The sequence below is a fragment of the Oncorhynchus keta genome, chromosome 27 (assembly GCF_023373465.1).
Source record: "Oncorhynchus keta strain PuntledgeMale-10-30-2019 chromosome 27, Oket_V2, whole genome shotgun sequence".
Classification (NCBI taxonomy): Eukaryota; Metazoa; Chordata; class Actinopteri; order Salmoniformes; family Salmonidae; genus Oncorhynchus; species Oncorhynchus keta.
The window spans coordinates 9348350-9375849 of NC_068447.1; the positions used below are offsets into that span (position 1 = coordinate 9348350).

At 43.5% G+C, this 27500-nt stretch overlaps 1 protein-coding gene across 2 annotated transcripts in view; it reads left to right on the plus strand.

Annotated features, from left to right (window-relative positions):
* LOC118374969 (copine-5-like) overlaps window positions 1-27500 on the plus strand; it is a 191494-nt gene that overhangs the window by 147097 nt on the left and 16897 nt on the right. For both annotated transcript variants that reach the window (XM_052481580.1, XM_052481581.1), the window contains 4 exons: window positions 7413-7459; window positions 7975-8156; window positions 17095-17222; window positions 26043-26145. In XM_052481580.1, the coding sequence (XP_052337540.1) occupies window positions 7413-7459; window positions 7975-8156; window positions 17095-17222; window positions 26043-26145 (460 nt within the window). The remainder of the gene's footprint in view (window positions 1-7412; window positions 7460-7974; window positions 8157-17094; window positions 17223-26042; window positions 26146-27500) is intronic.

Sequence of the window (27500 nt, forward strand, 5' to 3'; positions counted from 1 at the left end):
ACAACAGCAAGCACTTATATTTGAAGATGAAAACAATAGATAGTGGAAAGGAAATGGCTGAAAGAGAGAGAGGTCGAGAGAAAAAAGACTAATCTAAACATACCAAACAATATAACCAATCTGTGAGGAAGGAGTCTGTAGGAAATGAAAAAGCCATGAAAAAGCATAATCCTTGCCTACCCCAGTTATGGTTGTTCGAGTCTTAATGTGAACAATGGGTCTGGTCAGCTCTCTTGGCAAGAGCATCAAAGTCTGGTGACATCTTTGATGTAGACATTCTCAGAACAGCTGACAAGTGGTCATTTGTTAAATTTAACCCGTGATGGGATTTGTGGTAAATCATGACGTTTGTTCACACACGTATGTGGACCCGAATAAAACAAGCATCCTTTAGGCTTTTTAGTATTTGGAAACTTTGTTTCATTCAGGGAGCCGTAGAACTGGTCCATTGTTGCCATTTTGTACTTCTCCTTCAAAGCACTGTCACGTTGGATGTCGATGAGCGCCAATTGTGTTTCTGGTGGTGCTTTCTCACTGTCGAAAGACAAGGGGGCCGTGATACAAGCTCCAGCTCAGTCTCAATCTGGGTGAAGTCTGAGAAGAGGCGGGAAAACATTCAGATCCATCAAAGTGCTACTGTTTGTCTCAGTGCGGCACTGCGATGTGTGCGAGTTCAGTGAGGCCCAGTGTTGGAAAATGAGCCAGAGACCTGCTGCTCATTTGTCTGGAGAACAATATAAGTTTGGTCTTGAATGCTTATCACCCTGGAATACAGTTCAATGCACAAAAACACAATTTCCTTTGCAGTTTCACATTCAGATCATTCAGATGCACCAATATGTCCTCACCGAAAGTAAAGTCGCCCAGCCAGTCTGTCTTTCAACTCAGAGAAGTCGTCAGCTTTACGAACCGTATCAACAAACATACCTATCTCCCCCCTGTTCTCACACACGGCAAAATACTTTCCCCAGGCTTAGCCAACACACATTTGAATGGTATAACAAGTCCATTGAACAGCTGAATGAACTGACAATGGTTAAGCCCCCTTGCCCGTATGCTAGCTATGCTATTTTACCATTTGGTGTGCCACTACGTAGCTTGCCTGTTGGTTTTGAGGCCTTCCTTGCCTTTTCCTGAGAGGACAGATTGCTAGCGTAGTTAGCATGTTTGCTTGAAAAATTACAATTGAGATTGTATTCCTTAAAAACGGCAACACTTTCTTGGCATATCAGACATATCGCCTTATGTCCAATATTAGTAAACACACGACATTCAGAGTCCACTTTTCTCATTTTCGCAGCACTCGTTTTGCACGTCAAAAGTTATCAAGCAATGAAGTGGCTATGATGACTGAGCACATTCTGAATCTGACTGTAGGCCCAAATACAGAGCCTGCTGCCAGGCCACAGAGCTATCTATTGGAGGCTGTTTGTATATCATGGAATGAGTAAATGTAGGCCAAAAATCGTAACTCAAATATTATAATATTTAATACATTTAAAAAATGTCTCTCTGGCTGGATTGAAGTGCCCGGTGGGCCGTACTTTGCCCCACCCTTGGTCTAGGAACTAGGAACTAGGGTCTACGGACTAGGAACTAGGGTTTAGGATCTAGGGACTAGGGTCTACGGACTTGGGACTAGGGTCTACGGACTAGGGTTTAGGGTCTACGGACTAGGGTCTACGGACTAGGGACTAGGGTCTACAGACTAGGGTCTACGGACTAGAAACTAGGGTCTAGGATCTACGGACTACGGTTTAGGGTCTACGAACTAGGGACTAGGAACTAGGAACTAGGGTATACGGACTAGGGTTTAGGGTCTACAGACTATGGACTAGGGTCTAGGGACTAGGGTTTACGGACTCGGTTCTATGGATTAGGGACTATGGTTTAGGGTCTACGGACTAGGGTCTACGGACTAGGGTCTAGGATCTACAGACTAGGGACTAGGGTTTAGGGTCTACGGACTAGGGTCTAGGAACTAGGGTATACGGACTAGGGTTTAGGGTCTACGGACTATGGACTAGGGTCTAGGAACTAGGAGCTAGGGTTTAGGGTCTACGGACTAGGGACTAGGGATTAGGAACTAGGGTCTATGGACTAGGGTCTACGGACTAGGAACTAGGGTTTAGGATCTAGGGACTAGGGTCTACGGACTAGGGTTTAGGGTCTACGGACTAGGGTCTAGGGACTAGGGTCTACGGACTAGAAACTAGGGTCTAGGATCTACGGACTAGGGACTAGGGTTTAGGGTCTACGGACTAGGGACTAGGGTCTACGGACTAGGGACTAGGGTCTAGGAACTAGGGTATACGGACTAGGGTCTATGGATTAGGGACTATGGTTTAGGGTCTACGGACTAGGGTCTAGGAACTAGGGTCTAGGATCTACAGACTAGGGACTAGGGTTTAAGGTCTACAGACTAGGAACTAGGGTCTACGGACTAGGGTTTGGGGTCTATGGACTAGGAACTAGGGTCTACAGACTAGGGACTAAGCACTAGGGACAGCTACTTCCTCTCGGTGGGAATCAGAGTGTCACGGTTTTCATATGGTGAAGGAGAGTCGGACCAAACTGCAGCAGGTATATTGCGATCCATGTTTAATCACACAACGTAAACACGAATAAACACAAACACTACAAAACAATAAACGAAACCCGAAAACAGCCTATACTTGTGTCAACTAACACAGCACAAGGCCATCAAGACACTCAGGACAATCACCCACAATACAACCAAAGAATATGGCTGCCTAAATATGGTTCCCAATCAGAGACAACGATAAACACCTGCCTCTGATTGAGAACCACTTCAGACAGCCATAGACTAACCTAGAACACCCCACTAAGCTACAATCCCAACTATCTACACACCACATACAAAAACCCATGTCACACCCTGGCCTGACCAAATACATGAAGAAAAACACAAAATACTACGACCAGGGCGTGACACAGAGGAGGAGCCTGATTAGATCAGACTGCACAGTACTAACAATGGTAAGCACATCGTTCAATCTGGTTTACCAGGCTATATGCGGAGAGCCAATCACTGTTGATCACCATAGAAGAGGCACAAACTACAGTAGCTAAAGTCTAACCCCTTAGGGAATGAATTTGGACATTTAGATGGAGTCGTTTTCCCTCGATTTTCAGTTATTTTCCTTTGTTTCAAGGTCCTTGGTTGTCATCCTTTGCCTTTCTCATGAATAATATATATGAATAATATATGACTTAGTGCTTTGTTAAGCTGTTTACAGATAGACATACTTTATGCGAAAGGAATCCAAGTGTATTAATTAACCAGAATACATAATATACGGACAGAGTTACATATAAGCACTGCTGAATTTAGATAATATACATACAGTAGTGAGATACTGAAATTGTCAAATCAAATTCTGCACACTTTTTTTTTTTTTTTTCAGTGTAGCATCGATACAATGTTATGTCGCACTAATCCCTTGTCTCTCATTATGGACACTTACTTTCCTGTCAAATCATGAGTACTTTCACCTCCCTTGGCTTATTGGGTTATTTATTTATTTAACTAGGCAAGTCAGTTAAGAACAAATTCTTATTTTCAATAGGAAGGAACAGTGGGTTAACTGCCTGTTCAGGGGCAGAACAACAGATTTGTACCTTGTCAGCTCAGGGATATGAACTTTCAACCTTTTGGTTACTAGTCCAACACGCTAACCACTAGGCTACCCTGCCCCCCCAGGTTATAATAAACCATTTGGGGAATTTGTTTTCTAGGTTTTCCTAGATGTTTGTGATGCTGTTTGCATATTGCTGACAGCCTAAATGGTCATGCATGATTATTCACTGTGGGAAAAATACAATGGGGACAGAGATGACTAGCACAGGACTGAATTTAAAATTGATGATGTTAATATTCCACAGTAGTGGGCCTCAGACGGGGTTGAACATGACTGACTTGCTGCCTAACTGGGATTGGAAACCAGACCGGCTGCTGCTGTGAATGTGAATTAATTTATCCTACACTGCTGGGAGACGGGGGGAATAAAAAAATCTACCTTAATTTTTGAGAAGTCTCCTCGCTTGAGCAGGAAAGGAGGTTGGGTCGGTTGGGTCGGTTTGGTCTGTGCTCCTCTCCCAGGTGAGAGCTAGGGCAGAGAGCGAAGTGATGGCTTCTGGGTAATTGCAGTGGTCTCCCGGACAGATGGGGAGGATTATGTATTTAAGCTGATCCAACGGGACATAACGGTAACTTTGTAGGAGAGAGAGAGAGATAGATGGAGAGAACAGCAGGGAGAGAGAGAAACAAATAGAGTGAGAGAAAGGTAGAACAGAGATGTGGAGAGAGAGAGACAGAGAGAGAGAGAGATAGATGGAGAGAACAGCAGGGAGAGAGAGAAACAAATAGAGTGAGAGAAAGGTAGAACAGAGATGTGGAGAGAGAGAGACGGAGGGAGAGAGAGAGAGATAGATGGAGAGAACAGCAGGGAGAGAGAGAAACAAATAGAGTGAGAGAAAGGTAGAACAGAGATGTGGAGAGAGAGAGACGGAGGGAGAGAGAGAGAGATAGATGGAGAGAACAGCAGGGAGAGAGAGAAACAAATAGAGTGAGAGAAAGGTAGAACAGAGATGTGGAGAGAGAGAGATAGATGGAGAGAACAGCAGGGAGAGAGAGAAACAAATAGAGTGAGAGAAAGGTAGAACAGAGATGTGGAGAAAGAGAGACGGAGGGAGAGAGAGAGAGAGCGAACAGAGAGAGGACAGGCAGAGAGAGGGTAGGCAGAGAAAGGATAGGCAGAGAGAGAGAGAGAGAGATGGAGAGAAGAGCAGGGAGAGAGAGGAACAAAGAGAGCATGAGAAAGGTAGAACAGAGATGTGGAGAGAGGGAGACAGAGAGAGAGAGAGGGGGGGGTGTAACAGAGAGGTGAATAGAAAAAGAGAGGTGGAACAGTGAGATGGAGAGAGAGAGAGAAATCTTCCCCAATATTTGGAACTAAGAACTGATCACCCCAATCCACAAAAGTAGAGAAAACACACACCTGCTAATTATCCAAATCCAGAAAAGAGCTGTTAAATTCAAAAACCACCTAAAAGGAAGCGATTCCCAAACCTTCCATAGTAAAGCCATCACCTACAGAGAGATGAACCCGAAGAAGAGTCCCCAAAGCAAGCTGGTCCTGGGGCTCTGTTCACAAACAATAACAGACCCCACAGAGTCCAAGGACAGCAACACAATTAGACCCAACCAAACCTTTAGAAAGCAAAAAGATAATTACTTGACACATTGGAAAGAATTAACAACAAAAAAACAGAGCAAACTAGAAAGCTATTTAGCCCTAAACAGGGAGTTAACAGTGGCAGAATACCTGACCACTGTCACTGACCCAAACTAGAAAGCTATTTAGCCCTAAACAGGGAGTTAACAGTGGCAGAATACCTGACCACTGTCACTGACCCAAACTAGAAAGCTATTTAGCCCTAAACAGGGAGTTAACAGTGGCAGCCCTAAACAGGGAGTTAACAGTGGCAGAATACCTGACCACTGTCACTGACCCAAACTAGAAAGCTATTTAGCCCTAAACAGGGAGTTAACAGTGGCAGAATACCTGACCACTGTCACTGACCCAAACTAGAAAGCTATTTAGCCCTAAACAGGGAGTACACAGTGGCAGAATACCTGACCACTGTCACTGACCCAAACTAGAAAGCTATTTAGCCCTAAACAGGGAGTTAACAGTGGCAGAATACCTGACCACTGTCACTGACCCAAACTAGAAAGCTATTTAGCCCTAAACAGGGAGTACACAGTGGCAGAATACCTGACCACTGTCACTGACCCAAACTAGAAAGCTATTTAGCCCTAAACAGGGAGTACACAGTGGCAGAATACCTGACCACTGTGACTGACCCAAACTAGAAAGCTATTTAGCCCTAAACAGGGAGTTAACAGTGGCAGAATACCTGACCACTGTGACTGACCCAAACTAGAAAGCTATTTAGCCCTAAACAGGGAGTTAACAGTGGCAGAATACCTGACCACTGTGACTGACCCAAACTAGAAAGCTATTTAGCCCTAAACAGGGAGTACACAGTGGCAGAATACCTGACCACTGTGACTGACCCAAACTAGAAAGCTATTTAGCCCTAAACAGGGAGTTAACAGTGGCAGACTACCTGACCACTGTGACTGACCCAAACTAGAAAGCTATTTAGCCCTAAACAGGGAGTACTCAGTGGCAGAATACCTGACCACTGTGACTGACCCAAACTAGAAAGCTATTTAGCCCTAAACAGGGAGTTAACAGTGGCAGAATACCTGACCACTGTGACTGACCCAAACTAGAAAGCTATTTAGCCCTAAACAGGGAGTTAACAGTGGCAGAATACCTGACCACTGTCACTGACCCAAACTAGAAAGCTATTTAGCCCTAAACAGGGAGTACACAGTGGCAGAATACCTGACCACTGTCACTGACCCAAACTAGAAAGCTATTTAGCCCTAAACAGGGAGTTAACAGTGGCAGAATACCTGACCACTGTCACTGACCCAAACTAGAAAGCTATTTAGCCCTAAACAGGGAGTACACAGTGGCAGAATACCTGACCATTGTCACTGACCCAAACTAGAAAGCTATTTGGCCCTAAACAGGGAGTACACAGTGGCAGAATACCTGACCACTGTCACTGACCCAAACTAGAAAGCTATTTAGCCCTAAACAGGGAGTACACAGTGGCAGAATACCTGACCACTGTCACTGACCCAAACTTAAAGAAAGCTTTGACTATGTACAGACTCAGTGAGCATAGCCTTGCTATTGAGAAAGGCTGCCGTAGGCAGACCTGGCTCTCAAGAGAAGACAGGCTATGTGCACACTACCCACAAGTGCAGCTGTGATGCAGTTCCTTAGACAGCGGCGCCACTACGGAGCACTGCTAGCTAGCCAATTACCCGCAAAGAATTCACATCTATCTTTCATAATATTAAATTTAAGATATTTTTGCCTGTTAAACAATCTGGTTAGCTACATTATTACAATTCACATATAGCTAGCTGATAGATATAAAGTAAAACGTTTTGCTTTGTGCATATGTTGTTTTGGTCTCTATTATTGCCATTGTCCTGGCTGGAAGAAGGCTCAGTGAATGGGCAGGAGCAGCGTAAGGGGGAGTGTGAGTGCTTCTCAAATGGAATGGTTTGTACATTGTCCACACTCTTGTCCTCACAAGAACATACTCAAGTGAACATCGTCGGAGTATAAGAGTTTGAAGCACGGTTGTATGCATATTGAGAAACACCCAGAGTGGGGAGACAGAGTGGTTGTTTAGCTAGTCAAGGTGGGCAACACTAGCTCAACATAATTATAAAATTAAACACCAGCAGACAACAGTTCTTTAATATCAATCTTCTTCTCTCTTTTTTTTTCTTCCAGAACCCAGATTCACTTCACGGTGGCCATTGATTTCACTGCATCCAATGGTGAGGGCTGGTACCTTTCTACTACAGTCCGCTCTTACCAAGTTATGACAAAAGACTGGGTAACGTTGTGGTTTCACCAAACACAAAGTCTAAAATGAAACATGCAATCCCAATGCCATCCCATTTACAAAGCTATTGAAAATCACACTACAATACCATTACTGTGTTAGCTTTACTGACTGTGCGAGCTTTACTGACTGTGTTAGCTTTAATGACTGTGCTAGCTTTACTGACTGTGCTAGCTTTACTGACTGCGTTACCTTTACTGACTGTGTTAGCTTTACTGACTGTGTTAGCTTTACTGACTGTGTTAGCTTTAATGACTGTGCTAGCTTTACTGACTGTGCTAGCTTTACTGACTGTGTTAGCTTTACTGACTGCGTTAGCTTTACTGACTGTGTTAGCTTTACTGAATTAAGACTGAGTTTCCATGTTTCTGGTCTTGGATGTCTCACTGTGAGAGTCTTCAGTCCAGTATGCTGCATCACTCACCTCTAACCTCTGACCCTCCCTAGGTAACCCGTCCCAGTCCACCTCTCTACACTACATGAACCCGTACCAGATGAATGCATACGCCATGGCCCTGAAGGCTGTAGGAGAGATCATTCAGGACTATGACAGTGATAAGATGTTCCCTGCTCTGGGGTTCGGAGCCAAGCTGCCCCCTGATGGACAAGTCTCCCATGAGTTCCCCTTGGTAACTATCTATCATCATCATATGACTGCACACACAACCCACACACCCAAAACACACACACACACATGCGCACACACAACAGACACAGCTGGGTGTTATCTGATGTCCAATGAGTTCCCCCCAGTTAATTATCCTGTGGAACGGAACACCTACATGAGAATGCTAGTCATTGACTACAGCTCATCGTTCAACACCATAGTGCCCTCAAAGCTCATCACTTAAGCTAAAGACCCTGGGACTAAACACCTTCCTCTGCAACTGGAACCTGGACTTCCTGACAGGCCTCCCCCAGGTGGTAAGGGTAGGTAACAACACATCTGCCACGCTGATTCTCAACACGGGGGCCTCAGGGCTACATACAGGGGGTACCGGTACAGTCAATGTGAAGGGGCACAGGTTAATCGACCACTGTCACTGACCCAAACTTAAAGAAAGCTTTGACTATGTACAGACTCAGTGAGCATAGCCTTGCTATTGAGAAAGGCTGCCGTAGGCAGACCTGGCTCTCAAGAGAAGACAGGCTATGTGCACACTACCCACAAGTGCAGCTGCGATGCAGTTAATCGCCCTAAGATGTGAGGTAATTGTAATATGTACATGTAGGTAGAGATAAAGTGACTATGCATAGATAATAAACAGAAAGTAGCAGCAGCTTAAAAATTAGGTGGGAGGTCAATGCAAATAGTCTGGGTAGCCATTTGATTAGCTGTTCAGCAGTCTTATGGCTTGGGGGTAGAAACTGTTAAGAAGCCTTTTGTACCTAGACTTGTCGCTCCGCTACCGTTTGCCGTGCAAGAGCAGAGAGAGAGCAGTCTATGACTAGGGTGGCTGGTGTCTTCGGGCAATATTTAGGGCCTTCCTCTGAAACCGCCTCGTATAGAGTTCCTGGATGGCAGGAAGCTTGACCCCAGAGATGTACTGGGCCATACGCACATACGCACTGCCTTGCGTTTGGAGGCCAAGCAGTTGCCAAACCAGGCGGTGATACAACCAGTAGTATTGGAGTCGTGCTTGACTATGCAGTCATGGGTGAACAGGGAGTACAGGAAAGGGATTGAGCACGCACCTCTAAGGGGCCCCCGTGTTGAGGATCAGCGTGGCAGATGTGTTGTTACCTACCTTTACCACCTGGGGGCGGCCCGTCAGGAAGTCCAGGTTCCAGTTGCAGAGCGAGGTGTTTAGTCCTAGGGTCCTTAGCTTTGTGATGAGCTTTGAGAGCACTATGGTGTTGAACGCTGAGCTGTAGTCAATGAATAGCTATTCTCACATAGGTGTTCCTTTTGTCCAGGTGGAAAAGGTCAGTGTGGAGTGCAATAGAGATTGTGTCATTTGTGGATCTGTTGGGGTGGTATTCAACTTGGTGAGGGTCTAGGGATAATGGTATTGATGACCAACCTTTCAAAGAACTTCATGGCTAAAGATGTGAGTACTATGTATTTGTAGTCATTTAGGCAGGTTACCTTGGTGTTATTGGGCACAGGGACTATGCTGGTCTGCTTGAAACATGTAGGTATTACGGACTTGGTCAGGGAGAGGTTGAACATGTCAGTGAAGACACTTGCCAGTTGGTCTGCGCATGCTCTGAGTACATGTCCTGGTAACCCGTCTGGCCCTGCGGCCTATTGAATGTTAACCTGTTTAAAGGTCTTGCTCACATCGTGAACAGCTGGTGCTCTCATGCATGCTTCAGTTTTGCTTGCCTCGAAGTGAGCATCAAAGTAATTTAGCTCGTCTGGAAGGCTCGTGTCACTGGGCAGCTCACAGCTTTGCTTCCCTTTGTAGTCCGTAATAGTTTGCAAGCCCTGCCACATCCGACGAGTGTCGGAACTGGTGTAGTACGATTCAATCTTAGTCCTTTATTGACACTTTGCCTGTTTGATGGTATGTCTGAGGGCATAGCGGGATTTCTTATAAGTGTCCAGGTTAGAGTCCCACTCTTTGAAAGTGGGAGCTCTACCCTTTAGTACAGGGTGGATGTTGCCTGTGATCCATGGCTTCTGGTTGGGATATGTACATATGGTCACTGTGGGGATGATGTCATCGATGCTCTTATTGATGAAGCCAGTGACTGATGTGGTGTACTACTCAGTGCCATCGCAAGAATCCTACATATTCCGGTATATGCTAGCAAAACAGGCCTGTAGCTTAGCATCTGCGTCATCTGACCACTTTCGTATTGAGCGAGTCACTGGTACTTCCCACTTTAGTTTTTTATTGTATGCAGGAATTAGGAGGAGTTATGGTCATATTTGCCAAATGTAGAGCGAGGAAAAGCTTTGTGCGCGTATCTTTGTGTGGAGTAAAGGTGGTCTAGAGTTTATTTTCCTCTGGTTGCACATGTAACATGCTGGTAGAAATAGGATCAAACGGATTTAAGTTTCCCTGCATTAAAGTCCCTGGCCACTAGGAGCGCCGCCTCTGGATGAGCAAATGTGTTGTTTGCTTGTGGCCTTATACAGCTCGTTGAGTGCGGCCTTAGTGCCAGCATCAGTTTGCAGGGGTAAATAGACATTTAATTTAACCTTTAACTAGGCAAGTCAGTGAAGAACAAATTATTCTTTAGAATGACGGCCAAACCCTAACCCGGACGACGCTGGGCCAATTGTGCACCGCTCTATGGGACTCCCAATCACAGCCTGTTGTGATACAGCCTGGAATCGCACCAGGGTCTGTAGTGACACCTCTAGAAGTGAGATGTATTGCCTTAGACTGCTGCACCACTGGGGAGCCCACCTTCGCACGGCAAGTGCGAAGGAGCTGAACCTAGCCACTTTAACTATGCCACTTTGTTTACATACTCATCTCATATGTATATACTGTACTCGATACCATCTACTGTATCTTGCCTATGCTGCTCTGTACCATCACTCATTCATATATCCTTATGTACATATTATTTATCCCCTTACACTGTGTATAAGACAGTAGTTTTGGAATTGTTAGTTAGATTACTTGTTGGTTATTACTGCATTGTCGGAACTAGAAGCACAAGCATTTCGCTACACTCGCATTAACATCTGCTAACCATGTGTATGTGACAAATAAAATTTGATTTGATTTGATTTGAGCTGGCACAGGATGCACTGGTCCCCAATTAGATTGGTCCCCAATTAGAGACAACGATAGACAGCTGCCTCTGATTGGGAACCATACCAGGCCAACATAGAAATGAAACCTAGAATGCCCACCCTAAACACACCCTGACCTAACCAAATAGAGAAATAAAAGGATCTCTAAGGTCAGGGCATGACAGATATGAGCATGCATAAATTAAAACACGGGTTTAATTGAAATATTTTATAGTGCACATGGGCTTCTGTAAGCCTTAAGGATTCTTAAATCAATTAGGCTTAAATCAGCCAGTTAATGTGGATGGTGGTGAGCAGCCCATCGGCAGGGTCTCACCCTCCTTTCTGATTAAGATTATTCACACATCTGACAATATGATGAAAACCAACCAACCAGCACACTTTCAAGGGTTTCTATTCTCATTTGCTGAACAGTGAAGGTAGAATGATGTTGGTTTTAGGTTGGAGTTGTATCAAAATCCCTATCTGCGGAGCTTAAAGCCTGTCGCTTCCCAGTCGAAACAGTTTGTGCATATATTATGAACGTTTTTATTCACTTTGGTGTTCGGCAGGTTATTTTCTTCGGCTGTTTGCGCACAATTTTTTTTTCTTGAGGCAAGTCGAAATTGGATAGTAGACGCACCTTCGTTGGTGATTGATCAACAGTAGGGGTTTGGCAGGTTATTTTCTTTGGCTGTTTGATTGATCAACTGTAGGGGTTCGGCAGGTTATCTTATTAGGGCAGTGGTCCCGTGGTGGGAACATATATCAGCGGAAATTTCAAGTGCGCCACCTATAGTTTTTGATAAAACTCAAACTTTCATTAAAATGCACATACAATGTACTGAATTAAAGCTACACTCGTTGTGAATCTAGCTACCGAGTCAGATTTGTAAAATGCTTTTCGGCGAAAGCATGAGAAGCTATTATCTGATAGCATGTATCCCCCAAAATACTGCACCGTCACCTAACGACAGATTTTGCGATAGCCGGGGGCTACTCAAAACGCAGAAATAAAATATAAAACATTCATTACCTTTGACGAGCTTCTTTCTTGGCACTCCTAGATGTCTCATAAACATCATTTTGGGTCTTTTTTCGATTAAATCGGTCCATATTTACATTTACATTTACATTACATTTAAGTCATTTAGCAGACGCTCTTATCCAGAGCGACTTACAAATTGGTGCATTCACCTTATGACATCCAGTGGAACAGCCACTTTACAATAGTGCATCTAAATCTTTTAAGGGGGGGGGGGGGGTGAGAAGGATTACTTTATCCTATCCTAGGTATTCCTTAAAGAGGTGGGGTTTCAGGTGTCTCCGGAAGGTGGTGATTGACTCCGCTGTCCTGGCGTCGTGAGGGAGTTTGTTCCACCATTGGGGGGCCAGAGCAGCGAACAGTTTTGACTGGGCTGAGCGGGAACTGTACTTCCTCAGTGGTAGGGAGGCGAGCAGGCCAGAGGTGGATGAACGCAGTGCCCTTGTTTGGGTGTAGGGCCTGATCAGAGCCTGGAGGTACTGAGGTTCCGTTCCCCTCACAGCTCCGTAGGCAAGCACCATGGTCTTGTAGCGGATGCGAGCTTCAACTGGAAGCCAGTGGAGAGAGCGGAGGAGCGGGGTGACGTGAGAGAACTTGGGAAGGTTGAAGACCAGACGGGCTGCGGCGTTCTGGATGAGTTGTAGGGGTTTAATGGCACAGGCAGGGAGCCCAGCCAACAGCGAGTTGCAGTAATCCAGACGGGAGATGACAAGTGCCTGGATTAGGACCTGCACCGCTTCCTGTGTGAGGCAGGGTCGTACTCTGCGGATGTTGTAGAGCATGAACCTACAGGAACGGGCCACCGCCTTGATGTTAGTTGAGAACGACAGGGTGTTGTCCAGGATCACGCCAAGGTTCTTAGCGCTCTGGGAGGAGGACACAATGGAGTTGTCAACCGTGATGGCGAGATCATGGAACGGGCAGTCCTTCCCCGGGAGGAAGAGCAGCTCCGTCTTGCCGAGGTTCAGCTTGAGGTGGTGATCCGTCATCCACACTGATATGTCTGCCAGACATGCAGAGATGCGATTCGCCACCTGGTCATCAGAAGGGGGAAAGGAGGAGATTAATTGTGTGTCGTCTGCATAGCAATGATAGGAGAGACCATGTGAGGTTATGACAGAGCCAAGTGACTTGGTGTATAGCGAGAATAGGAGAGGGCCTAGAACAGAGCCCTGGGGGACACCAGTGGTGAGAGCGCGTGGTGAGGAGACAGATTCTCGCCACGCCACCTGGTAGGAGCGACCTGTCAGGTAGGACGCAATCCAAGCGTGGGCCGCGCCGGAGATGCCCAACTCGGAGAGGGTGGAGAGGAGGATCTGATGGTTCACAGTATCGAAGGCAGCCGATAGGTCTAGAAGGATGAGAGCAGAGGAGAGAGAGTTAGCTTTAGCAGTGCGGAGCGCCTCCGTGATACAGAGAAGAGCAGTCTCAGTTGAATGACTAGTCTTGAAACCTGACTGATTTGGATCAAGAAGGTCATTCTGAGAGAGATAGCGGGAGAGCTGGCCAAGGACGGCACGTTCAAGAGTTTTGAAGAGAAAAGAAAGAAGGGATACTGGTCTGTAGTTGTTGACATCGGAGGGATCGAGTGTAGCTTTTTTCAGAAGGGGTGCAACTCTCGCTCTCTTGAAGATATCGATCTATGAACACTGTGTGAACAACGGAAAAAAATAGCGTTTTAGAACGTAACATCATTTTTTTTAATTAAAAAAGTTGACGATAAACTTTCACAAAACACTTCGAAATACTTTTGTAATGCAACTTTAGGTATTAGTACACGTTAATAAGTGATACAATTGATCACGAGGCGATGTCAATTCTATTGGTGTCCGTCTGGAAATGATGTCAGAAAAATCTCAACCAAAATATCCGGTCGCAGACCTGAAGAAAAAGCCTGTCTCTTCTTCGTTTGACCAAGAAACAAATCGTAGGCAAATGTTGTTGACATCGTGTGGAAGCTGTAGGTACTGCAACCTCAGCCTCATTTAATGTGGATCGGCTATAACAATGGGTTGAAGTGGCGGATGGATATATTTTTCCATTTTCAGTGATCAGATTTTCCTGCACTTTTCGATGAAACGCACGTTCTGTTATAGTCACAGCTGTGATTTAACCAGTTTTAGAAACGTCTGAGTGTTTTCTATCCACACATACTAATCATATGCATATACTATATTCCTGGCATGAATAGCAGGGCGCTGAAATGTTGCGCGATTTTTAACAAAAAGCTGCGAAAAGCTGCTTAAATTCTCGACATCCCTAACAGGTTTTAATTTCTTCGTTGGTGATTGATCAACAGTAGGGGTTCGGCAGGTTATTTTCTTCGTTGGTGATTGATCAACAGTAGGGGTGGGAACTGTGAACCGGATTCTTCAATGATGTGTTTGCTGTCATTCAACGAGAGAGAGGAGAGAGGAGAGAGTGCAGCAGCTTATATATATATAATTTTTGTTCCTTTATTATTTGCCGCAAAACCTACCACCCCTCCCCTAATTGGAGTAAACTAATGAACAACAACACCTAGGCTTCCACTTACAGTTTATGTGCTATATACATTTTATGGACACAATCTATTTGAAATATTTATATTTTGTTTGTTTTTAGTCCTGGCCTTCCACTATTTCTGATGTCCATCTAGTTTGATTTCTATTTGCTATATATTTTTAACTGTGCAATTTCACAAAAGTGCCGAACCTAAATACATTTTACAGACAAACTATATTTTACATTTTGTTATCTTGTTGTTATTAGTCCCACCCTTCAGCTCCATTCAACCCCTCCCATCTACCTCTTAACCTCATCCATATTGGATTTTATTTGCCATATATTTTTTACCTTTGCTGTGATGCTTCACAAATGTTCTGAACCTTTCTATTCTCGTAGGTTCTACAGATTGTAAGTTAATTATAAATATTTTAGCTAAAAGTATTATTATATTATTGATCGATTGACAATGATTTTTCAAATCACCCAGTATTGGAATCTGCAGCGTTAGCTCCAGGTAAATTTTGCAATTCAAAATAAATGATCTAATGACTCTGCCTCCTGGCAGCAAAATCTGCAGAGCTGTGAAGGTTGTGTCCCCCATATCTATAATGTTCTTTTGGTTGCAAGAATTTTGTATGATAATTTAAATTGAAAAATTAAAAGTTTTGAATCCGATGTTGTTTTGCGTGTCAATTCATAAACCATGTGCCATGGTACATCAAAAATCTCTTCCCCACTATTTTACAATCTGTATGGTCCTTAAATGAAATGGTATATATTTTTGTTAATCACAATTTTCTTTAACCAGCTTTAGTCTTTAATTCAGGGCCGACAGACAAGTTCCTTACTTTTTCCCCCTTCCACTTCCATTTTTGCAGTAATACTGCAATCCAGTTGGTTGTTATATTAGGTAGAGCAGACATTTCAATATATAATATATGCCATTTAGCAGACGCTTTTATCCAAAGCGACTTACAGTCATGTGTGCATAAATTCTACGTATGGGTGGTCCCAGGAATCGAACCCACTACCCTGGCGTTACAAGCGCCATGCTCTACAAACTGTGCTACAGAAGGACCCCTTCTGCATGTGTGACATAACTCCACCAGTCCTATTTATGTTATTATTTACAAAGATTATACCTTCTTTACATTTTATCAAAGAGCAATTTTTTCTTTTATCAATTTTGTCGTATTATTTGTTTGGTCTTTTCTGATGGATTCAACTGAAATTGCAACCAACTTTCTATGGTTTGTTTAAAAAAATAACAATATTTTGTAGACAATTTTGTTGTCAAATAATCAAATAGAGGGAAAAAGGCCATTCTTGAACATGCAGTGAGACATTCTTGCCAATTTGAACCCGTTTGGATTCAAGTATAACTTTTGTATGACTGAAGCCTTTAGTGAGATGTGTAATGCTTTAATATTTGATCATTTCTGCCCTCCAAATTCATATTCATTATATAAATAGGCCCTTTTAATTTTGTCTGGCTTGCCATTCCAAATCAAATGTAATATTTTTTGCTCATATAATTTTTTAAAAACCTGGTTGCGAGGTGTAGGCCAAACCATTAGCAAATAGGTCAACTGTGATATGACTAAAGCGTTAATCAGGGGGATTTTTCCACAAATAGGAAGGTTCCTTTCCATGGTAGCAAGATCTTGTCTATTTTTGCTAACTTTCTATTAAAATGTATTGGAGTGAGATCATTTCTTTCTTTCGGGATATGAATATCGAGTATGTCAGACCATTTTATTGGTAAACTACACGGTAATGTCAATTTTTTTTAATTTTTTAGGAAAAAAAATAGTACAATAGTATCGTAATTTGGTTTTGATCCAGAGGTTAGAAAAATTATCTAGATCCTCTATGAGGCTGTTGAGGGATTCTAATTGTGGATTTAAAAGAAAACATGAATCATCAGCGCACAATGACAACTTTTTTTTAAACCCGAACATCTTAGTTATTTGTAAAATTGTGCCACTTAAACCTCCTGAGTAAAAATGTCTAAATTAATTACAGATTTCTTGATTTATCTATTTACTATTTTGAGGAAGTGTTACTGGCAATGTTGTTGCTGCGGTGGGTTAAGAGGGACAAACAGCAGTAATATCGCCACTTTTTTCTCGTTTTACAAGTGAGGTCTTTAGGGAGTATGCAAGCACAGATGTTCTGCTAGGATCAAAATAAACCGATATATGCGTACTCCTTTACACTCACGTCGTCGATTCCCTCACTATATTATCCTGATTATATTATCAGAAATTAACCATTCAAAAAGGTATATACCTGATTAACTAATTCAGGTAACATGTTTGTATTTTCTCCTTCACAGAATGGCAACATAGAGAACCCCTACTGCAACGGAATGGAGGGGATTCTAGAAGCATACCATCAGAGTCTAAAGACTGTACAACTCTACGGACCAACCAACTTCGCTCCAGTCGTCAACCATGTGGCAAAGTGAGTCATTGATGAAAGTATGCTAATACTAATCTAGAGAATACCGTTGCTGGTGTTTAAAATAATACTGAGATAAAGGACCGACTCTTTGGTCTTAAGCTGCTGTATGTAAAATATCGTGTGCTTTATCTTGGAAAATAAATACAATGCCTTCAGAAAGTATTCATAAACTTATTCCACATTTTATTGTGTTACAGCCTGAAATAAACATTTATTAAATTGTTTTATTTTTCTCAACCATCGTTACACAATAACCCCTAATAACAAAGTGGGAAAAAATATGTTTCAATTGTAAATGTATTGAAAATGAAATACAGAAATATCAAATTCATATAAGTATTCACACCCCTGAGCCAGTACCTGTTAGAATCATCTTTGGCAATGATTACAGCCGTGATTAATTATGGTTAAATCTCTTTGCACACCTGGATTGTACAATACTTGCACATTATTATTGTCTTAAGTCTTCAAGCTCTGTCAAGTTGATGATTGTTCATCGCTAGACAGCCATTTTCAAGTCTTCCCATAGATTTTCAAACCGATTTAAGTCAAAACTGTATCCAGGCCACTCAGGAACATTCAATGTTGTTTTGGTAAGCAACTCCAGTGTATATTTGGCCTTGTGTTGTAGGTTATTGTCCTGCTGAAAGGTGCATTTGTCTCCCAGTGTCTGTTGGAAGCAGACTGAACCAGGTTTTCCTCTAGGATTTTGCTACCCAGTTCTTTCCAATGACACGCATACCCATAACATGCTGCAGCCACCACTCTGTAACTGTTTTAGAGTCACCCTTTCCCTTCATGGTGAATTCCCTGAGCGGTTTCCTTCCTCTCCGGCAACTGAGTTAGAAAGGACACATGTATCTTTGTAGTGACTGGGTGTATTGATACACCATGCAAAGTGTAATTAATAACTTCACCATGCTCAAAAGCAGGGCTTCTTAAACCTTTTCAGCCTGGGACCCAATTTAGAAATTCTGTCTTTTCCTGGGACCTAAACTTACGAAAACATGCGACGAAACATAGATATTGGTACATTTCATTGTACTTATGCCAATTAACAAATGCAACATAGACAAATAACAATTAAATGAAATACCTATATATATATATAATCAATTAGAAATGTCAATTAGAAATGTCCTTGTTTTTAAAAGGAAAGAAAAAGTGTTATGGACAGACTAATCTAAGTTTGAGTTGTTCGGATCACAAAGAAGAACATTCTGTCAAGCATGGTGGGGGAAATGTGATGGTCTGGGGGGGCTTTGGTGTTGATAAAGTGGGAGATTTGTACAGGGTAAAAGGGATACCACAGGGTATGGCATGGAAAAATGGAGTGATAGCCTTCCTTCTATCACTCCATTTTGCAACGCCATGCCATACCCTGTGGATGGCGGTTAATTGGAGCCAATTTCCTCCTGCAACACGACAATAACCCAAAGCACAGCTACAAACTATGCAACAACTATTTAGGGAAGAAGCAGTCAGCTGGTATTCTGTCTATAATGGAGTGGCCAGCACAGTCACCGGATCTCAACACTATTGAGCTGTTGTGGGAGCAGCTTGACCGTAAGAAGTGCCCATCAAGCCAATCTAATTTGTGGCAGGTGCTTCAGAAAGCATAGGGTGTAATCTCTTCAGATTACGTCAACAAATTGACAACTAGAATGCCAAAGGTCTGCAAGGTTGTAATTGCTGCAAATGGAGGATTCTTTGACGAAACCTAACACTCTTAGGTTGGAACTGTTGCTGTTAAAATACAATAAATAATTTAAATTCTGAACTGATTGATCACATCACACAGATGTAGACCAGAAAACACACACACACAGTCCTAATGAGAGGTGTGTGACTGGTTTTTCAACAAGCAGGTCTATTCAGGGCTCAGTTAGTGACAGTGCAACACTGAGGTGATGCTCAGAATTGGGTCTGTTTCTTTACTTGTTTCTAAAGCATGCTATAGTTGAGAACCATGACTGCCATAGGTACAGTGCCTTACGGAAAAGGCACTGGATAAGGCACTCAGACCCCTTGACTATTTCCATATTTTGTTACGAAACAGACTCATTTTTTAAATGGATTAAATAAATAAAAATCCTCAGCAATCTACACACAATATCACAGAGTTTAAGAGGATTTGCAGAGAATAGGAGAAACTCCCCAAATACAGGTGTGCCGAGCTTGTAGAATCGTGCCCAAGAAGACTCAAGGCTTTAATCCCTCCAAAAGATGCTTCAACATCTTTTGTAAATGTGATATTTCAGTTGTTTTTTTAAAATATAAATGAGCAAAACATTCTAAACCTGTTTTTGCTTTGTCATTATTGGCTATTGTGTGCAGATTGATGAGGGGAAAAAACAATGTAATCAATTTTGTGAATAAGGCTGTAACCTAACAAAATGTGGAAAAAGTCAAGGGGTCTGAATACCTTCCGAAGGGTGCCTTGTGGTGCCAAACTGGATCAGAACGACTACTGCTTTCTCAGCTAGGCAGGAGACTGCTTCCTGCTGTAGATGAGCAACCCAGAACTGAGTGAGTGTGTTTGTCTCAAAAATAATCTTGCGTCAATCAGTGTGGTCGAGTTCAGAATACAAATGATTTATTGTATTTTAACACCAACAGTTTATTTTCTCCACTTAGGGTTGCACTATCAGTAGCTAGATAGCTTGCTTTGGCTAGCGTTAGCTAATAGCTGTGTACACGTGGATTGTTTAAAAGAGAAACTCACATCTACTATTATGAGAGATGGTATTTCCCTTATTTCAGTTTATCATCCATCACCTGTTATAAAATAACTTGCTAGCTGACTGACTCTTCCACTGTCGGCGCATTGTTTTCTGAAGCATTCTGTTCTGAAATAATTGCCTGGGTTTACCGTGATGCTGTGGATGTTTGGTCAGGACCTATAGTTTTAATTTGTTCGTTTTGAGAGACTCATTACTTAGCAATTCCCTGCACAAAACACGTTGCTGGCACTCCTCGTTATTTCCCAAGATTTGTATTAAACCAAGAGAGAGAAACTCATCGCTGTATTTGCGTTTCATGACACTTGAGCTCAGTCAGAACTTGTTGCTAGCTTGAGTCCATTCGATGACAGCGGTGAGTGATGACGAGTGGGAATGACAAGCCAGTGGCTGACAGCGCATCATCTGCTGCTGAACTACAGCACTGAAGCGTGTGAGTCGTGGAGTGAAAACTGCCGGAAAAAGATCCGGTAAACCGTGAAGCACACTGGAATCTTCCACCCACTCACACAGCTGCCAAACTGAGCAGAGACACCGCTGCTAAGCAGAGTGCACACTGAACAGAGAGTGCAGTTGCATTTGGCCAAAATCAATTCCAGTCATTAATAAAAATAATTATACATTTACGCTGACATGTCGCGACCTATCCATTAACAGGTCCGCGACCCATACTTTAAGGCTACTCAAAGCGATATTCAATGTCTGCTTTTTCTTTTTTTTACCCATCTACCAATAGCCCATAACGACAAAGCGAGACTGTTTTTTTTTTTTTTAATTTGTGCAAGTTTATTCAAAAGAAAACACAGAAATACCTTATTTACATAAGTATTCAGACCCTTTCCTATGAGACTCAAAATTGAGCTCATGTGCATCCTGCTTCCATTGATCATCCTTAAGATGTTTCCACAACTTGATTGGAGTGCACTTATGTTAAATTAAATTGCTTGGACATGATTTAGACAGGCTCAAACCTGTCTATATAAGGTCCCACAGTTGACAACGCATGTCAGAGCAAAAACCAAGCCATGAGGTTGAAGAAATTGTCCGTAGAGCTCCGAGGAAGGATTGTGCACAAATTTCTGCAGCATTGAAGGTCCCCAATAACACAGTGGCCTCCATTATTCTTAAATGAAAAAATATTGGCACCACCTAGACTCTTCATAGAGCTGGCCGCCCGGCCAAACTGAGCAATCAGGTGGAAGGGCCTTGATCAGGAAGGTGACCAAGAATTCAATGGTCACTCTGACATAGCTCCAGTGTTCGTCTGTGGAGATGGGAGAACCTTCCAGAAAGATAACCATCTATGCAGAACTCCACCAATCAGGCCTGGTCGAGTGGCCAGACAGAAGCCACTCCATAGTAAAAGGCACATGACAGCCTGCTTGGAGTTTGCCAAAAGGCACCTAAAGGACTCTCAGACCACGAGAAGCAAGATTCTCTGGTCTGATGAAACCAAGATTGAACTCTTTGGCCAGAATGCCAAGCGTCACATCTGGAGGAAACCTGGCACCATACCCACGGTGAAGCATGGTGGTGGCAGCATCATGCTGTGGGGATGTTTTTCAGCGACACGGACTGGGAGACTAGTCAGAATTGAGGGAAAGATGAACGGAGCAAAGTACAGCGAGATCCTTGATGAAAACCTGCTCCAGAGCGCACAGGACCCCAGACTGGGGCTATGGTTCACCTTCCATCAGGACAACGACCCTAAGCACACTGCCAAGATAACGCAGGAGTGGCTCCAGGACAACTCTCTGAATGTCCTTGAGTGAACCAACCAGAGGTCTGACTTAAACCTTAAATCTATCCTCTCTGGAGAGACCCTATAAATAGCTGTGCAGAAACACTCCTCATTCAACCTGACAGGGCTTGAGAGGATCTGCAGAGAAGAGTGGGAGAAACTCCCCAAATACAGCTGTGCCAAGCTTGTAGCGTCATACCCAAGAGGAATCGCTGCCAAAGATGCTTCAACAAAGTACTGAGTAAAGGGTCTCAAAACTTATGTAAATGTGATATTACAGTTTATTTATTTAAAATAAATGAAATCTAAGAAAAAGTGTTTGCCTTGTCATTATGGGGTATTGTGTAGTAGGTTGATGAGGGTAAAACAATCTAATCCATTTTAGAAAAAGACTGAATAACAAAATGTGAAAAAAGTCCAACTGAAAAGTTTCCGAATGCTGTATGTACAGGGGTAAAAGGGGACTAGGCAACAGGATATAAGATAAACAGAGTAATAGCAACTTGTATGTGAGTGAGTGTGGGTGTGTGTAAAGTCAGTATAAATGAATGTGCTTATGATGTATGAGTGAGCAGATGGTGGAGTGAGTGTCTCTGTGTGTGTTGGAGTGACAGTGTGTGTGAGTGTGTAGGGTCCTGTTAGTGTGTAGGGTCCTGTGAGTGTGTAGAGCCCTATGAGTGTGTAGGGTGCTGTGAGTGTGTAGGGCGCTGTGAGTGTGTAGGGTCCTATGAGTGTGTAGGGTCCTATGAGTGTGTAGGGTGTGTAGGGTCCTATGAGTGTGTAGGGCGCTGTGAGTGTGTAGGGTGCTGTGAGTGTGTAGGGCGCTGTGAGTGTGTAGGGTCCTATGAGTGTGTAGGGTCCTATGAGTGTGTAGGGTCCTATGAGTGTGTAGGGTCCTATGAGTGTGTAGGGTCCTATGAGTGTGTAGGGCCCTGTGAGTGTGTAGGGCCCTGTGAGTGTGTAGGGCCCTGTGAGTGTGTAGGTCCCTGTGAGTGTGTAGGTCCCTGTGAGTGTGTAGGTCCCTGTGAGTGTGTAGGTCCCTGTGAGTGTGTAGGGCCCTGTGAGTGTGTAGGGCCCTGTGAGTGTGTAGATCCCTGTGAGTGTGTAGGGCCCTGTGAGTGTGTAGGGTCCTATGAGTGTGCATAGAGACATTGCAAAGATTGAAATAAAAGGTTGATACAACAGCACAGGCTATACAAACAGATCTGTGACCTGGTTATAATTGTCGGCTATACAAACAGATCTGGGACCTGGTTATAAGAGTCGGCTATACAAACAGATCTGGGACCTGGTTATAAGAGTCGGCTATACAAACAGATCTGGGACCTGGTTATAAGAGTCGGCTATACAAACAGATCTGGGACCTGGTTATAAGAGTCAGCTATACAAGAGGATAAGCGGATCTGGTTATAAGAGTCAGCTATACAAACAGATCTGGGACCTGGTTATAAGAGTCGGCTATACAGCACAAACAGATCTGGGACCTGGTTATAAGAGTTGGCTATACAGCACAAACAGATCTGGGACCTGGTTATAAGAGTCAGCTGTACAGCACAAACAGATCTGGGACCTGGTTATAAGAGTCAGCTTTACAACAGGATAAGCAGATCTGGCACTTGTCTTACATCACAAGGCTGATGATCGTCATTCAACCTTATCTCAACCTTGGTTATAAAGCCAGTTGAAAACAAACCTTCAGGCAACCTTCAGCTCCACACTGGATACGAATCAGACAGGCCATTAGATCCTGTAAACCAGCAAATAACTGTTGTTTTATGGGTGCGTTGTGACTTAATGAAGAGGAAATAAACAATCAACTGTTGCCGTGGTGACAGATGTAAGTGGAGGTCAAGTCTCAGGTCAGACTTATGAGTGCATGGACCCACGTTGTTGTTGTTGTTGTTGTGTGTGTGTGTGTGTGTGTGTGTGTGTGTGTGTGTGTGTGTTTGGTTCTACTTTCCTTGTGGAGACCAGAAGTCCTCATAAGGATAGTAAAACAAGGACAATTCAGACAAGTGGGTACATTTCGCCAGTCTCCACAAGGAAATATTTTAGGTTTAGGGGTAGAATTCGGGTTAGAATTAGGGTTTGAGTTACAGTAGAGGTTAGGGTTAACATAAATATTATTTTGAATGGGGATCAATTGTTTGGTCCCCACAAGGATAGTAAAATGTGTGTGTGTGTGTGTGTGGCCCTGATGAGGCTAGATGTCCCTTTAATAATATAATAATAATATATGCCATTTAGCAGACGCTTTTATCCAAAGCGACTTACAGTCATGTGTGCATACATTCTACGTATGGGTGGTCCCGTGAATCGAACCCACTACCCTGGCATTACAAGCGCCATGCTCTACCAACTGAGCTACAGAAGGACCATAACAACCATAATCTCCATAACAACAGTAATGTCTCAAGTCTGTGTTTGTCTGACCTCCTCTCACTCAAACACACACACACACACACACACACACACACACACACACACACACACACACACACACACACACACACACACACACACACACACACACACACACACACACACACACACACACACACACACACACACACACACACGCTCACAGACACACACACACACCCACACATGGGGACACACCATGCTTCTGATGCTGAACCCCTCCTTGTCTTTAATTAAAGTGTCAGCTCCAGACTCCAGCGAGCCAATCATCTGACAAGCTAAATTAGAAAGCAGGAGAAAGGGCTCAACAACAACCCCCAGAGGTCCGGCTGAAATGTCAAAACGTCCTTAGCTTTGGCATAATGAGCGCTTGGATGTGTCTCTGTTGTCTCCTCTTCTCTAGTCACAATAAAAAGATCAGGATCAGAGTATAGTAGGAGAGCTGATTTAGGATCAGTTTTGCCTTTTAGATCACAAGGAATAAGATTACATTGGACAGGAGGGAGCTGATCCTAGATTATAATGAATCAGATTACATTGGACAGGAGGGAGCTGATCCTAGATCATAACGAATCAGATTACATTGGACAGGAGGGAGCTGATCCTAGATCATAATGAATAAGATTACATTGGACAGGAGGGAGCTGATCCTAGATCATAATGAATCAGATTACATTGGACAGGAGGGAGCTGATCCTAGATCATAATGAATCAGATTACATTGGACAGGAGGGAGCTGATCCTAGATCATAACGAATCAGATTACATTGGACAGGAGGGAGCTGATCCTAGATCATAATGAATCAGATTACATTGGACAGGAGGGAGCTGATCCTAGATCATAATGAATCAGATTACATTGGACAGGAGGGAGCTGGTCCTAGATCATAACGAATCAGATTACATTTGGACAGGAGGGAGCTGATCCTAGATCATAATGAATCAGATTACATTGGACAGGAGGGAGCTGATCCTAGATCATAACTAATCAGATTACATTTGGACAGGAGGGAGCTGATCCTAGATCATAATGAATCAGATTACATTGGACAGGAGGGAGCTGATCCTAGATCATAATGAATCAGATTACATTGGACAGGAGGGAGCTGATCCTAGATCATAATGAATCAGATTACATTTGGACAGGAGGGAGCTGATCCTAGATCATAATGAATAAGATTACATTGGACAGGAGGGAGCTGATCCTAGCCTCTGAGAGGCTTAATATACACCACCCCTGGTCAAATCATGAGCCCACCTGGCAATCAATAATAACTCTAAAAATAATAAAGAAATACAGCGGTTTGCAATTCTAAACACATGAGTAAATGTCTCATGTTATGGACAGCTAGGGATGGGTGAATCTAGGGCACGTACATACAGAACACTGCTGAGTCTATGATGTGGCTCATCACAAGCACTCGGCCTAAGAGATTTAGAAGTCACAGTGTGTGTGTGTGTGTGTGTGTGTGTGTGTGTGTGTGTGTGTGTGTGTGTGTGTGTGTGTGTGTGTGTGTGTGTGTGTGTGTGTGTGTGTGTGTTGAGAGTGTGTGTGTGAGTGTGTGTGTTTGAGAGTGTGTGTGTGTGTGTTGATGAATTTATTTCAGTTCACTTATTTCCTTATATGAACTGTAACTCGGTCAACTATTTGAGATTGCTGCATGTTGCGTTTATATTTTTGTTCAGTATAGATTAAAGGGCCTCATTGCCAAAATCTCAAAAGTATCCCTTTAAATGTCAGTCTTTAGCGCAGATCTTCAGCGCAACCAATTTAGTTAGGCCCTGCATTATGTTACTGAACATCTACTGCTCCAATGACTTCGAGAATGTCCCGGTATGTCATCATCAGTATTGGAAGGGGGCAATTCTTATCTTATCTTTGAGCCCCTAACTTGTTGTGGCTCTGTTCTCTCCCAGGTACGCAGCGGCCGTACAAGACGGTTCTCAGTACTTTGTCCTGCTCATCATCACAGACGGAGTCATATCAGACATGGCCCAGACCAAGGAGGCCATTGTCAACGTGAGTGGTCTGCTGGATGCTCCCATTACCCATAATCCTACTTTGCCCTCTGTCTCTCTCTCTCTCTCTCTCTCTCTCTCTCTCTCTCTCTCTCTCTCTCTCTCTCTTTCTCTCCCTCTCTGCTTTACGGGTGCTTTTACTGTAACTCACTATAGCACCTTTTTACCTCAGCTAGCTCCAAGCTACCTCCAAGCCAAAGTCAATGTATGTTTTTCTGCTGCTTTGAAGAAGTAGGCCGATGTTCAGTTCTATTATCTGCTCAAGTTGTTTCGCTGTTGTTTGGATGTTCTTTTATTTTCCTTTGACCCAACTTAAGTTTTTGTATATAGGAACATCAATTTGTTTATAATAGCGCTGTACTTTACATTAACGCTTGCTTGTGGGCTTCTAAAATGAAAAGTTCCTTGAATCCACTTTGTATCTCTGGCCGTGGGAATACACAGAGTGTGTCTACTGTTCAATGGGGGAGCAGCACGGCATCCTGACCTCTGATGACCTCTAACCTCTGACCTCACAGCAGACTGGGTTTAAAGGGAATTTGCGACTGTTAGTCAAACCATTAGAACAGCCACACCTTCCTTTTAAGATCTTGTCTGCTGCTCTATCCTGCGTCCTCCGAGCCTTTAAACCTGCCTCAACCGAGCCAAACCTTCTAACCTGCCTCAACCGAGCCAAACCTTCTAACCTGCCTCAACCGAGCAAACCCTTCTAACCTGCCTCAACCGAGCCAAACCTTCTAACCTGCCTCAACCGAGCCAAACCTTCTAACCTGCCTCAACCGAGCCAAACCTTCTAACCTTCCTCAACCGAGCCAAACCTTCTAACCTGCCTCAACCGAGCCAAACCTTCTAACCTGCCTCAACCGAGCCAAACCTTCTAACCTTCCTCAACCGAGCCAAACCTTCTAACCTGCCTCAACCGAGCCAAACCTTCTAACCTGCCTCAACCGAGCAAACCCTTTTAACCTGCCTGAACTGAGCCAAACCTTCTAACCTGCCTCAACCGAGCCAAGACATTTAACCTGCCTCAACCGAGCCAAGCCTTTTAACCCGTCTCAGCCTTCCAACCTGCCTCCGCCAATCATTTTTACCTGTCTCAGCATTCCAACCTGCCTCTTTTCAACCTGCCTCAGGCAATCCTCTACCTCTAACTTGCCTCAGCCAAGTCTTCTTTCCTGTATCAGCCAAGGCTCTACCTCTAACCAACCTCAACTAACTCAACCAAGCCTTCTAACCTGCTGCCTTGGCCCTGCTTTCTGTGTTCTACCCTCGCATTTACCGTCCTGTCAACTAGAATCACTATTCTCAACACAGGAACAAAAGACTGAATTACTTGTTTATTTGGAGTTGAATCCT